At 38.1% G+C, this 13,037-nt stretch overlaps 1 protein-coding gene across 1 annotated transcript in view; it reads left to right on the top strand.

The window, feature by feature from the left end:
- Positions 1-13,037, top strand: part of JMY (junction mediating and regulatory protein, p53 cofactor) — a 105,744-nt gene that overhangs the window by 85,880 nt on the left and 6,827 nt on the right. The window contains exons 8-10 of the mRNA XM_035291338.3: positions 5,051-5,146; positions 6,897-7,491; positions 8,693-9,003. Of these exons, the coding sequence (XP_035147229.1) occupies positions 5,051-5,146; positions 6,897-7,491; positions 8,693-9,000 (999 nt within the window). The 3' untranslated portion in view covers positions 9,001-9,003. The remainder of the gene's footprint in view (positions 1-5,050; positions 5,147-6,896; positions 7,492-8,692; positions 9,004-13,037) is intronic.

Here is a 13,037-nt window from a genome sequence, read left to right as displayed (position 1 = left end):
TTGACAATGTCTGTGGCAGAACAGAAGTGTTTACTTTTAACAGTCCGATTTACCAGCACTTACTTTCATGGTTCATACCTTTGGTGTTACATCTAAAAAGTCATTGCCAATCCCAAAATCAGCTAGATCTGAGCCTATGTTATCTTCCAGGAGTTTTATAGTTTTGTGTTTTATATTAAGTGTGTGATCCATTTTGAGTTGATTTTTGTGAAAGGCTATAAGGTTTGTGTCTAGAGTTCTTTTTTTTTTTTTTTTTGGCATATGGACTTCCTGTTGTTCCAGCACCATTTCTTTAAAAGACTATCCTTTCTCCATTGAATTGTCTTTGTTCCTTTGTCAAAGATCAAATGATTCTGTCTCTTCAGTCTATTTTTGGGTGTCCTATTTTGTTTCGTTGATCTAGGTCTTTTGCCTCTCCGTATAAGCTTTAGAATCAGCCATCAGTAGCCACAAAAAAATTGCTGGGATTTTGATTGGGACAGTTGAATTTATAAGTCAGGTAGTGATGACCTAATATTTTTATTTTATTTTATTTTAAAATACTTCTTTTAGTTTTTTTTGCTTTTTTAAATTGTTTTTATTTTTTATTATCTCCACAGCCTTCTCCTACACCTAACATCTTAACAATATTGAATCTTCCTATCCACAAAGAATACTTTTCATCTATTTAATTCTTTGATTTCTTTCCTTAGCATTTTATAATTTTCCTCATAAAGATACTATACACCTATTGTAAGATTGATACCTAAGATAGCTAAGTATTTCTTCTTCTTTGTGGGGGTGGTGGTAATATAAATAGGATTATGTTTTTAATTGAGAACTCCAGTTGTTCATTGCTGGTGTATTATAAAACAATTGACTTTTGTAAATTAAGCTTTTTATTTAATAATCCAGATTTTTTTTGTCAGTTTTCTTTCAGATTTTCTGTATTTGTCTATAAAGACAGTTATATTTCTTCCTTCCCAATCTGTATAGCTTTTATTTCTCTTTCTTACTGCATTAGCTAGGACTTCAGTATAATGTTGAAAAGGAGTGATAAGGGGGACATCTTTGTCTTGTTCCTGATCGTAGCAAGAAAGCTCTAGTTTCTCACCAGTAAGTGTGATATTACCTGAAGGTTTTGGGATAGATGTTCTTTATCAAGTAGAGGAAGTCCCTGCTCTATTCCTAGTTTGCTGAGAATATTAGTTCACTTTGTATAAAATTACATTAGAAACTTTCTTCTACTCTCAGTATTGCTATGCCTCATCCCAACTCAATATATTATCCTGATAGTCATCTTTACAGAACTGACGTAAATTAGTTAACACCAGTAATTTGTACTTAAATATCGGAAATGCCAATATGACCATATCTCTATATTTGCTTATTTTTAAAATTTTCTTTCTTTAGCATCACACTAAAGGCCAAAGGGCTTAAATTTGTCTGCATTACTCTGTAAGCTCATTCTGGCACATTCTTAGCTAATGCTGCCCCTTACTTTTCATTTTAAACACATAAAATTAGCCACTACCCAGAAACTGTAAGATTACCTTTCTCCTAGAACCTAGAAATAGCAAATGAATTAATGTACTTTTATTTTTCATTACTATTTCTGTGGGTCAGAAACTGCTTTGTAAGATTAGTCAGGAGCCAACATGACAGTGAGGTGTGTAAGGTGCTCCCTGCTATCACCATTTCTACTTGCATTATCAGTTGGTTATAAAGGTTCCACACTTCCTTTTTTTTTTTTTAATAAAACATAAGATTTTGGTGGAGGAGAATAACTAATTAACTTTTAGAATGAATGTGGGTATCAGATCTTGTTCCCAGATCTATGTTTGGGGCAACAGGGGTAAAAATTAGAAAATCCGTTCTTTTTGTTTTCCTTTTTTTTTTTTTTGAGATGGAGTGTTACTCTGTTGCCCAGGCTGAAATGAAGTGGCTCCATCTCTGCTCACTACAACCTCTGCCTCCCAGGTTCAAGCCATTCTCCTTCCTCAGCCTCCTGTGTAGCTGGGACTACAGGCACACACCACCACACACGGCTGATTTTTGTATTTTTAGTAGATGAAGTTTCACTATGTTGGCCAGGCTGGTCTTGAACTCCTGCTCTCAAGTTATCCACCCACCTTGCCCTCCCAAAGTGCTGAGATTACAAGTGTGAGCCACCGTGCCCGGCCAATAAATTGATTCTTAAGGGAATCCCAAAGATAAATGTCATCTGCCTTAAAATTTTGCCTAATAACTTTGGTTGGCATATATAATTGTTAGTGAATGAATCTGTTAAATAACTAGTCATCTTTAACACATACAAGTAAAACATAATGAAAGTTAGCTTAGATCATAATAGGTAATTGTTTTTCAAAATACAGATTCTGACCAGGCGTGGTGGCTCATGCCTGTAATTCCAGCACTTTGGGAAGCCAAGGTGGGTGATTCACAAGGTCAGGAGATCCATCCTGGATAACACAGTTAAACTCTGTTGCTACTAAAAATACAAAAAATTAGCCAGGCATGGTGGCACGCATCTGTAGTCCCAGCTACTCGGGAGGCTGAGGCAGGAGAATCACTTGAACCCACGAGGTGGAGATCAAATAAGTGAGCCAAGATCACGCCACTGCACTCCAGCCTGGGTGACAGCAAGACTCCATCAATCAATCAATCAATCAGTCAGTCAATGAGTATTCTTAAATATTCTTAGGCATTAACCTTATTGCAACAGTTTTCCATGGAAATCCTTGTGAATTAAATATATGAGAGTAAGGAAGTTTATTTTAATATTTGATAGTAAACTCTCTAAAACAAAAATGTGAGGATTACATATTACTAATACTATTTTAAATTGTTATAAGCTCAGAGACAAATGGAATATGAGAAGTCAGTTTTCCCCTTTAAAAAATGTACTCTTTATTTATTATAAGTACACTTATAATGCTAGGCTTTCACTTCAAGAAAACATACATACATGAGTGGTGATTCCTCAAGGACCTAGAAATAGAAAGTCCATTCGACCCAGCAATCCCATTACTGGGTATATACCCAAAGGAGTATAAATCGTTCTAATATAAAGACACATGCACATGTATGTTTGTGTGGCACTGTTTACAATACCCAAGTGCCTATCAGTGATAGACTGGACAAAGAAAATCTGGTACATCTACACCATGGATTACTATGCAGCCATAAAAAAACGAGTTTGTGTCCTTTGTAGAGACTTGGGTTAATCTAGAAACCATCATTCTCAGCAAACTGACACAAGAACAGAAAACCAAATGCCACATGTTTTCACTTATAGGCGAGTGATGAACAATGAGAACACTTAGGCACAGGGAAAGGAGCAACACTCACAGGGCTAGGTCAGGGGGTGGAGGGGAGAGGAGAGAGAAATGCCTGATGTAGGCGACGGTGGGGGGCCGGGGGAATGGAGACAGCAAACCACCATGGCATGTATGTACCTATGTAACCATCCTGCAGGATGCAGGATGTGCACATGTACCCTACAGCCCAAAGTACAATAAAATAATACCAATAAAAAAATTTCTCAAAACAAGAAAACATACATGGTGGCTCACGCCTATAATCCTAGCCTTTGGGAGGCCAAGACGAGGATCACTTGAGCTCAGGAGTTCGAGACCAGGCTGACCCTGTCTCTATAAAAAATTTTAAAAATAGCTGGGCGTGGTGGCATATGCTTGCCTCAGCTATAAGCATATGCAACATACAGGAATGGTAATGCCTCTCTTTGGACACATGCTAACTTATTTCAGGTTCTTAGAGCCCTTTTGAATTGTGTTCCTGTATGGTGTGCCTTTGCATCCTTACGTATATTACTAAACTGCATTTTATTCAGAATAATTAGCCTACCACACATCCCCTCCCCTGCCCCCTCCCTTTTTTTGGGTAGAGATAGTCTCACTGTGTTGCTCAGGCTGGTCTTGAACTCCTGGCTCAAGCAGTCCTCCTGCCTCAGCCTCCCAAATTGCTGGGATTACAGGCATGAGCCACCACACTTGGCTTTGTTTTCCAGTTTCATATTGTCTCCCTGCCACCCTTATCTCAGTGCTCATACTTTCTTCTTAGGGTTTATGATACAATCATCCAACACAAATGCAGCCTTCTTTAGGGAAAAGCTGGTAGCGAAGAGGAGAGAAATGATAGAAGAATAGAATAGGGGGTTGGATTTAAAAAGTACAGGAGAACAATGGAAGAGTGGTTAATTTCCATTTGAAATTATGTGGTCCTCTGAGAGGTATCTGTAGTTTTTTAAAACAAAGCCAGAAAATAAATAACCCATTTACCAATATAGAATGCCTTTTCCTTTATTTAACTAAATTAATTTTACCAAATGAGATTTTATTATACAGCTTTTAGATGATTCAACTCTATGGGGAAAATTAAAAATTTGTTTAGATAACTGCCAACTATAAGGTGTGATATTAAACCAGATGATTCATGGATAATGCTTCCTTGAAGTATATTTTTGTAACTGCTGGTTATATTGTTTGAATAATGTACAGTATCTAAATTACTGATTAAGTGGTTACTGGTTTGATTTTTTTTTTTTTTTTTTTTTTTTTGAGACAGTCTCAGGCTGGAGTACAGTGACACAGTCTTGGCTAACTGCAACCTCCACCTCCCAGGTTCAAGTGATTCTTCTGCCTCAGCCTCCCAGATAGCTGGGATTAGAGGCATATGCCACCATGGCTGACTAATTTTTGTATTTTGGGTAGAGACAGGGTTTCACCAGTTGGCCTGGCTGGTCTCAAACTCCTAACCTGAGGTGATCCAGCCACTTTGGCCTCCCAGAGTGCTAGGATTACAGGTGTGAATCACTGTGCCCGGCTGGTTGCTGATTTTATTTTTAAAGTCATCTACATTAAGTTTTTACACTAGAAGTATTTTGTTCTAAAATTGTATATTAAAAACATTTCATGTTTCATGCTATAAAAATTTTTGTTCAACGAATCTTCACCTCGGGTCCATATTGGGATAACTTCTTATCTTTTTTCCTATTAAATGATAAAAATTGGGACACAACATAACAGAATTATTATTAATTTTTTACCAGAAGAGAGAAAAATTACATGATGAAGAAGAAAGAAAAAGTGCCTGGGTTAGCCAAGAGAGACAGAGAACACTGGATAGACTTCGAACATTTAAACAGGTATTAAAAGTAATGGTCCATTTATTGTTTTTCATTGTTTTTAAAACAGAGCTACATATACACCCGTAGGATTTCTTCGTGTGAGGAAAAACTTGGTTTTCCCTTATTTATAAACTATTATAACCATGGCAGTCCTTTTAAAAATTGTTTTGATGGCATGGCTCCATTTCTTCTGGTTGTTTTCTGAATTAGTATTCTTGTGACCTTTGACCCTCAGCTTCAGTAGTGTAAGAGGAATGATCAGGGCTTCTGGGAAACCTAGATGCCTCTTGAGTTTAAAAAATTAGTTAAATCACAACTGACTATTCAGCTGAAGCATCAACTTGTTATTTATTCCACATACATCAACCTGTGGTGGTAATACATAATGACCATTGGCAGAATTAGAAGGGGGAACAGCATATTTGAGAGAAATGCTTCAGCATTTCTCTTGCTAGGGTAGCCCATGACTGCACACTGATACCCCAGTTTTCAAACATCTCAGAACTATGCTGAAGCCTCACAGTTCTCATTTTTAAAGTACTTTGGAGCCTTACTTCAGTTGTGCATGCTAAAGGATCACCATATAGGTGAAGTAGGCTTTTACAGTGGAAAAAAGAGGTGGGGTAGGGGCTAAGCCTTGTTATTAAGTAAATGTGACTCATACCTGTAATCCTAGCACTTTAGGAGGCTGAGGCAGGTGGATCGCTTGAACTGGGGAGTTCAAGACCAGCCTGGGCAATATGGTGAAACCCTGTCTCTACACAAATTAGCCTGGCATGGTGGTACATGACTGTGGTTCCAGCTGTTTAGGTGGCTGAAGTGAGAGGATCACCTGAGCCAGGGAGGTTGAGGCTGCAGTGAACTGTGATTGCACCACTGCACTCTAGCCTGGGCAACAGAGTGAGACCCTGTCTCAAAAAAAAAAAAAAAAAAGTTTTATCATGGTAAAACATGTAAAATTATAAAATGAGAGTTCTACCAGTAAGTACTTCAAAAAATGTAATTCTTCTTCATTCTGTCATAAAATGGATTATTAGTTGTTGGAGCTTTTTAAAAATGCCAAGTAACCTGCTAAAGAATGTTTTAATTTTCTCATATGTATGCATTTGAAAACATAGGAGACTAGTTTCTTTTTGCATATCAGTAGCATTTATACATTTGACTTGACATCATTTATATTTTGTATTTTACATGTTATTTGTTTTATACATTTAGTAATTTTAGTCACTAAAAATCTTTTTATCGTAATTTTGATTATTTTACTTTATCATGGATTTGATAAGCAAAGAATAAATTCATAATTGTTTGAAAGTTATTAGGTACTTTTGGATTTTCTATATAACTTTAAGGGTAAAATAACCAATGAGTTAACATGACATCTTTTTTTCTGAGACAGAGTCTCGCTCTGTCACCCAGGCTTGAGCGCAGTGGTATGATCTCCGCTCACTGCAACCTCTGCCTCCCAGGTTCAGATGATTCTCCTGCCTCAGCTTCTTGAGTAGCTGGGACTACAGGTATGTCCCAGCATACCCAGCTAATTTTTGTATTTTTAGGAGAGTTGGGGTTTGCTATGTTGGTCAGGCTGGTCTTGAACTCCTGACCTCAGGTGATCCACCTGCCTCGGCCTCCCAAATTGCTGGGATTACAGGTGTGAGCCACCATGCCTGGCCACATAACATCTTTTATTTGAAAGAGAAAATAAATAGGCATGTGCTCATAAACTGTTTTAATAACATTTAACCAGTTCCAATAACTTCTGATATTTTAGAGGTATCCTGGGCAAGTCATACTTAAATCAACCAGATTACGACTAGCTCATGGAAGAAGAAAAGGTGCAGCAAGTCCTGTTCCCCGAGAGGATCAGTGTGACTCTCTACCAAGTGTATTACAGGTAGAAGAGAAAACTGAAGAGGTAGGAGAAGGCAGAGTCAAGAGTGGGCCGTCACAGACAGCAGAACCCCAGAGCCTTGTACAACTTGAAGATACTTCATTAACACAACTTGAAACCACTTCATTACCTCTCAGTGGTGTTACCTCTCAACTGCCTCCCCCTGTGTCTCTTCCACTTTTGAATAACAACCTCGAGCCATGTTCTGTTACCATAAGTCCACTCCCACCCCCTCTTCCTCCAACACCACCACCTCCCCCACCTCCTCCCCCTCCACCCCCACCACCACCTCTGCCTGTTGCTAAGGACAATGGCCCAGAGACCCTGGAGACAGATCTGCCTAGAAAGGAGGGGAATGAGAAGAGGATCCCAAAGTCAGCCAGTGCCCCCTCAGCACACCTCTTTGATAGCAGCCAACTGGTCAGTGCACGGAAGAAGCTCAGAAAGACTGCTGAAGGTTTGCAGAGGAGGAGAGGTATGTCAAGATATTTCATGGTCCATCTGTTGTATGACATCAGGCATAGTTAAAAAAACTGTATATATTTTTTGACATTGCAAAGCTTAAACCATTTTATTTTTGAACATTATTTTGATAGTAAACAAGTTTTCAAAATCACACTAGAGGAGAATTCTTAGCAACCCACATCTACAAATGCATGAAATACACAGAAATGTATACCTTCTTGAGCTGTTAGGCATGTTTTAAAAACAGATATTCTAAAATTACACATACATGTTTGGTAATGTGTAATAGATATGGCTTCTTTTGTGTTAGGGGAAAAAAATCTGATTTTAAACCTGAGTGTTTTGTTTTGTTTTGTTTTGTTTTTTTAAGTACTCATATCAGAAAAGGGTAAGCTATCTGGTTAGGACTGTCACCAAAGGGAAGACATTGGCAGGATTATGTAACATTTGTTCATATATTTGTTGAAGACGTTTGTATATTTGTATAAGGAAGCAAAAAAGAATAGGGAATAATCTGTTCAACTTATGTTGTACAGATAGATGTGCCTCAGTAAGGTTACTATTTTTTGTTGTTGTTTGTTTTGTTATGAGATACTCAAGCACAAATAAAATTATTTCTAAAAAGAACAGAGAATAATCCTTGCCTTTGCCTTTAAGGAATTTGAATTTTGCACGGGCAGAACATTATATAATTGTTACATATTACTTGCATATTACGTATTAATCTGAAGGACTGTTCTATAAAACATTTCTTGATGTAATCTGAGTAGGATTTCACATGTAAAACAACCAAATGAAAAAAGCACAGCTTCCATAATGAACAAAAATGTAATTTTTAAAAATAAAAGGTGTAACGCAATCCCTCTGAATTTGGGTGGAGCAATGCAATTTGGAAATCCTTTGGGAATCTCACCCATAATACTCCTAAGACCACCTCCCAGTTCCTAATCTGGTCACTTCTCTCATGTAGGAAATGATAGGAATACCAATAGTACCCACCATGGATTGGGTCTTGGGATTTTCTAAAAAGAATGATGATTAGGATGGATCCCTTGTCTTCTGGTCGCCTTCTGCACACATTTCGTGATCCACTTTGCAGATGTTATTTCAGTGTCCTGTGCTTTAACAGTCACAAACAGTAGAGCTTCTATAGTTTTGTTCTAATTAAATGCAGTCCAAACTGTGATACTGTTCTGTTTCATTTTCCAAAGTGAGCTCACCCATGGATGAGGTGCTAGCCTCCTTGAAGCGTGGTAGTTTTCATCTGAAAAAGGTTGAACAGCGAACTCTGCCTCCTTTTCCTGATGAAGATGATAGTAATAATATCTTGGCACAGATAAGGAAAGGGGTAAAACTGAAGAAGGTACAGAAGGATGTTTTGAGAGAATCCTTCACACTTCTACCTGATACAGACCCTCTAACACGGAGCATCCATGAAGTTCTTAGAAGAATTAAAGAAGCATCCCCAGAGTCAGAGGACGAAGAGGAGGCTTTGCCTTGCACAGACTGGGAGAACTAACAAGTAAATGGCCTTATTGTCTTTAGTAGCATTCAGTAATACAGCTTTTATTTTGGATGACAAGGTTTGGAATATTTTTTATTGAGTCTGAGGCATATTGTTTGTTTCACAGCCGAATTTTAGCATGGATCATATTTGTGAATTTCAGGTTTTATTTCTGTAGTTTCTAGAAACTTAAGATAACTTTTTAATGGTGATTGCTATGTGAATATTTTTTTTAAATGTCCTCCTTATTAAAAATTTCTGGCATATGGCTATAATTGCAAGTAAAGTGACGGTCTCATTCTTACCCTAAAAAATAGAAAAGGGCTCGGTGCGATGGCTCACACCTGTAGTCCTAGCACTTTGGGAGGCTGAGGCAGGTGGATCACTGGAGGTCAGGAGTTCAAGACTAGCCTGGCCAACATGGTGAAACCTCATTTCTACTTAAAATACAAAAATTAGCCAGGCATGATGGCAGGCATCTGTAATCCCAGCTACTTGGCAGGCTGAGGTAAGAGAATCTTTTGAAGCTGGGAGGCAGAGGTTGCAGTCGCTCCACTGCCCCGTGCAACAGAGTGAGACTTAGTCTGAAAAAAAAAAAAAAAGAAAAAAGAAAAAAGGCTTTCCAGGTGCAGGGGTTCAGTGGTTCCAGTGTTTGCTACTGTAGTCCCATTTACTCAGAGGTTGAGGCATGAGGATCTCTTGAGCCCAGGATTTCAAGTCACAGCTTGGCAATACAGCGATACCCCTGTCTGTAAAAAGAATAATTTTTTTTTCTTAAGAAAAAGGCTTTTCTAACGAAGTATTTCAGTAACAAACTGTTAGGCAAACTGAATTTTGATACCATGTTAGCTGACCTCAGAGGAGTTTTCTGAGATCAATCTGGAAAAATCGTTGCATTGTCTGATTATTTAACTTTCTAAACCCTTAAAAAAAAACTACTTATACCTGTCAGTTACTATATTATCTAGATAAATTTGCAGGTATCATAAAATATAAAAATCATACATACCTAGTGAATACTCCTGTATGTATTAAGATTCCCTCTGGTTACACATGTGGCATTTTCCTAATAGGGAGCTGTAGTCGACTACATTTAATAAGCTAATTATAGGGTAATATGGCACAAATTATACCAAATATAATCAGTTAAGATAACATGCTATAAATAGTATGTAAAATTTATAATATTTGTAAATGAAATGTAATTTGTATAAAATTATATAGAGAGTATGCAAACATATTCTATTAATTATTATTATTTCTTGATGGAATAGGTATCTCTGGGCTTCAAACATTCACCAAAGTAGGGAAGACTAAGTAAAGGAATAATTATGTGTTAGCCTGTGAATTCTTTTTGTTGAATTTCTTTTCTTTTTTTTTTTTTTTTTTAACTTTAGAGACAGAGTCTCCCTCTGTGGCTCAGGCTGGCATGCAGTGGCACGTTCATGGCTCACTGCAGCCTCAGCCTTCTGGGCTCAGGCATCCCAAGTAGCTGGAACTCCAGATGCATTCCACCATGCCAGGCTAATTTTTTTATTTTTTGTAGAGATGGGGTCTTCCTATGGTTGCCCCAATTAGCACAGTAATTCCTAAAACATGTTTGATCATAAGAATTTGAGAGCTTATTAAAAATGCACATTCTATCATTGACTTAAGAATTCTGAGTAGAACAACAAATTAAAAAAGGGAAAAACGATTTTCTATTGTTTTTCTCTTTTAAGACAGGTTCTCTGTCACCCATTGCTGGAGTGCAGTGACTTGATCTCAGCTCACTGCAAGCTCCGCCTCTTGGGCTCAAGGGATTCTTGTGCCTCAGCCTCCTGAGTAGCGGGGATTACAGGCACCTGCCACAATGCCCAGCTTATTATTATTATTAGCATTATTATTTTTTTTTTTATTTTTCATAGAGACAGGGTTTCTTCTTTTTTAATTTTAAAATTTTTGTTTTTATTTTTTTATTATGCTTTAAGTTCTGGGGTACATGTGCCAGTTTGTTACATAGGTATACATGTGCCATGGTGGTTTGCCATACCCATGAACCTGTCATCTATGTTAGGTTTTTCTCCTAATACTATCCCTCCCCTTGTCCCCTACCCCTCACCAGACCCCGGTGTGTGATGCTCCCTAGAGACAGGGTTTCAACTGTGTTGGCCAGGCTGGTCTTGAACTCCTGACCTCAAATAATCTGCCCACCTCAGCCTCCCAAATTGCTAGGATTACAGGCGTGAGCCACTGCGCCTGGTCCCCCAAAAAAAGAATTCTCAGTGGATCTAATGTATATGCAGGTACACATCTAGATTTTGAAGACAATACAAAAATGTAAGTTTCTAAACAATTGATTACATATTGAAAGATACTATGAGATAGATAAAATATTACTGAAAGCAGTTTCACCTGTTCCTTTGGGTATGGGTTCATTAGGTAAAATATTCCTCTATTACCACTCCACTCACCCCTCCCCGTCAGCATCTGCATCAATCAATAACTTAAACAAAAAGGATAATATTAATTACATTTGCCATGATTCAGCCAACATTCAGTAGTAGCATTGTCCTGCTTTTTTTCCTATTATGAATATAGTTACATATAACAGTCACTTTGACTTACTGTTTTTGGATCCCAAAGTAACTTCAAGTTATTTTTGCTTGTACGTGTGTCCACTATGCCTTGTAAAGGAATATATATATACCACAGTGGGTATTTGTAGGTTGTCTCCCACTTTACAGTTCTTGCTACATGCGTCGTCTCCTCCTGCTGTAGCTTCTCAGGAAGCTGCTTAAGCTTGTGCCTAAAACTGCCGTCTTTGCACTAATTCCACAGCCGGACCTTCACTTGTGTGTTTAGCTATTTTATTACAGATGATCCACAGTGGCCCATTCACAGTACACCAGCAGGTGCTCAAGTCAGCCCTTGTCTGTCTCCTCCCATCCCACCATATCCTGCCTAACCCTAGACATTGCTTCAGCATTTTGTATAATCACGTGGCTGGGATGTTACTCATAGCTTCTGGCTACTAATTTAGCTTTATTATCAGATGATAAGAATATGGTGCAAGGTGTATACCACTTTGAAAACTGCTTAAAACTTTTTTTGGGGGTGTGGAGACTGTTGATGGTTGGAATATGTGGTACAATGTTAAGAGAGAAACAGTGAAACACTCAGAAAATGTATGAGCTTGGAAATCTGCAATCACCCTTACTAAATTACCCCAGAAGCAAACCATATACTAATACAGACTGATTAGGCAGTGATAAGCAGTTGTGTATCACTGCTTTGTGATAGTGGAAACTATAGTGCTGTGAATTTTTAGATAATTGTCTACAAATTACTAAAAAGGTTTTACTGCAATTTCTATATTCCATTAATTTATTAGATTTCTTTCTTTTTTGAGACAGAGTTTCATTCTTGTTCTTGTTGCCCAAGCTGGAGTGCAGTGGCATGAACTCAGCTCCTCTGCTTCTCAGTTCAAGCAGTTCTGCCTCAGCCTCCCGAGTAGCTGGGATTAGAGTCACATGCCACCAATCCCAGCTAATTTTTCTATCTTTGTAGAGACAGGGTTTCACAATGTTAGCCAGACTGGTCTCGAAGTCCTGATCTCAGGTGATCCACATGCCTCTGCCTCCTAAGTGCTGGGATTACAGGTGTGCGCCACTGTGCCTGTCCAGATTTCTTGATTGTAGATTTTGTCATTAATGTAATGATATACTTTTAAGAGCTAATTTCTTCAATCTTCATGAAGTAGATAATGAAGGTCCACTGTTCTGTCTTCTTCATTCCCCTCAGAAACTCTTCCCAGAGATAGCATAGTTGTGTTCAAGGAAATTTCTTAAAATATGTATAATTACATAGAGATTTAAAATAAGTTTTAGGCTGGGCATGGTGGCTCAGGCTTGTAAGTCTGTAGCACTTTGGGAGGCTGATACAGGTGGATCACTTGAGCCGAGGAGTTCAAGACTATTCTGGGCAACATGACAAAACCCATCTCCACCAAAAATACAAAAAGTAGTATTTTCATGGTGGCTCACATCTGTAGTTCCTGCTACTTGGGAAGC

Source organism: Callithrix jacchus, chromosome 2 (genome assembly GCF_049354715.1).
Source record: "Callithrix jacchus isolate 240 chromosome 2, calJac240_pri, whole genome shotgun sequence".
Lineage (NCBI taxonomy): Eukaryota > Metazoa > Chordata > Mammalia > Primates > Cebidae > Callithrix > Callithrix jacchus.
This window is presented reverse-complemented; position numbering and strand designations above follow the sequence as displayed.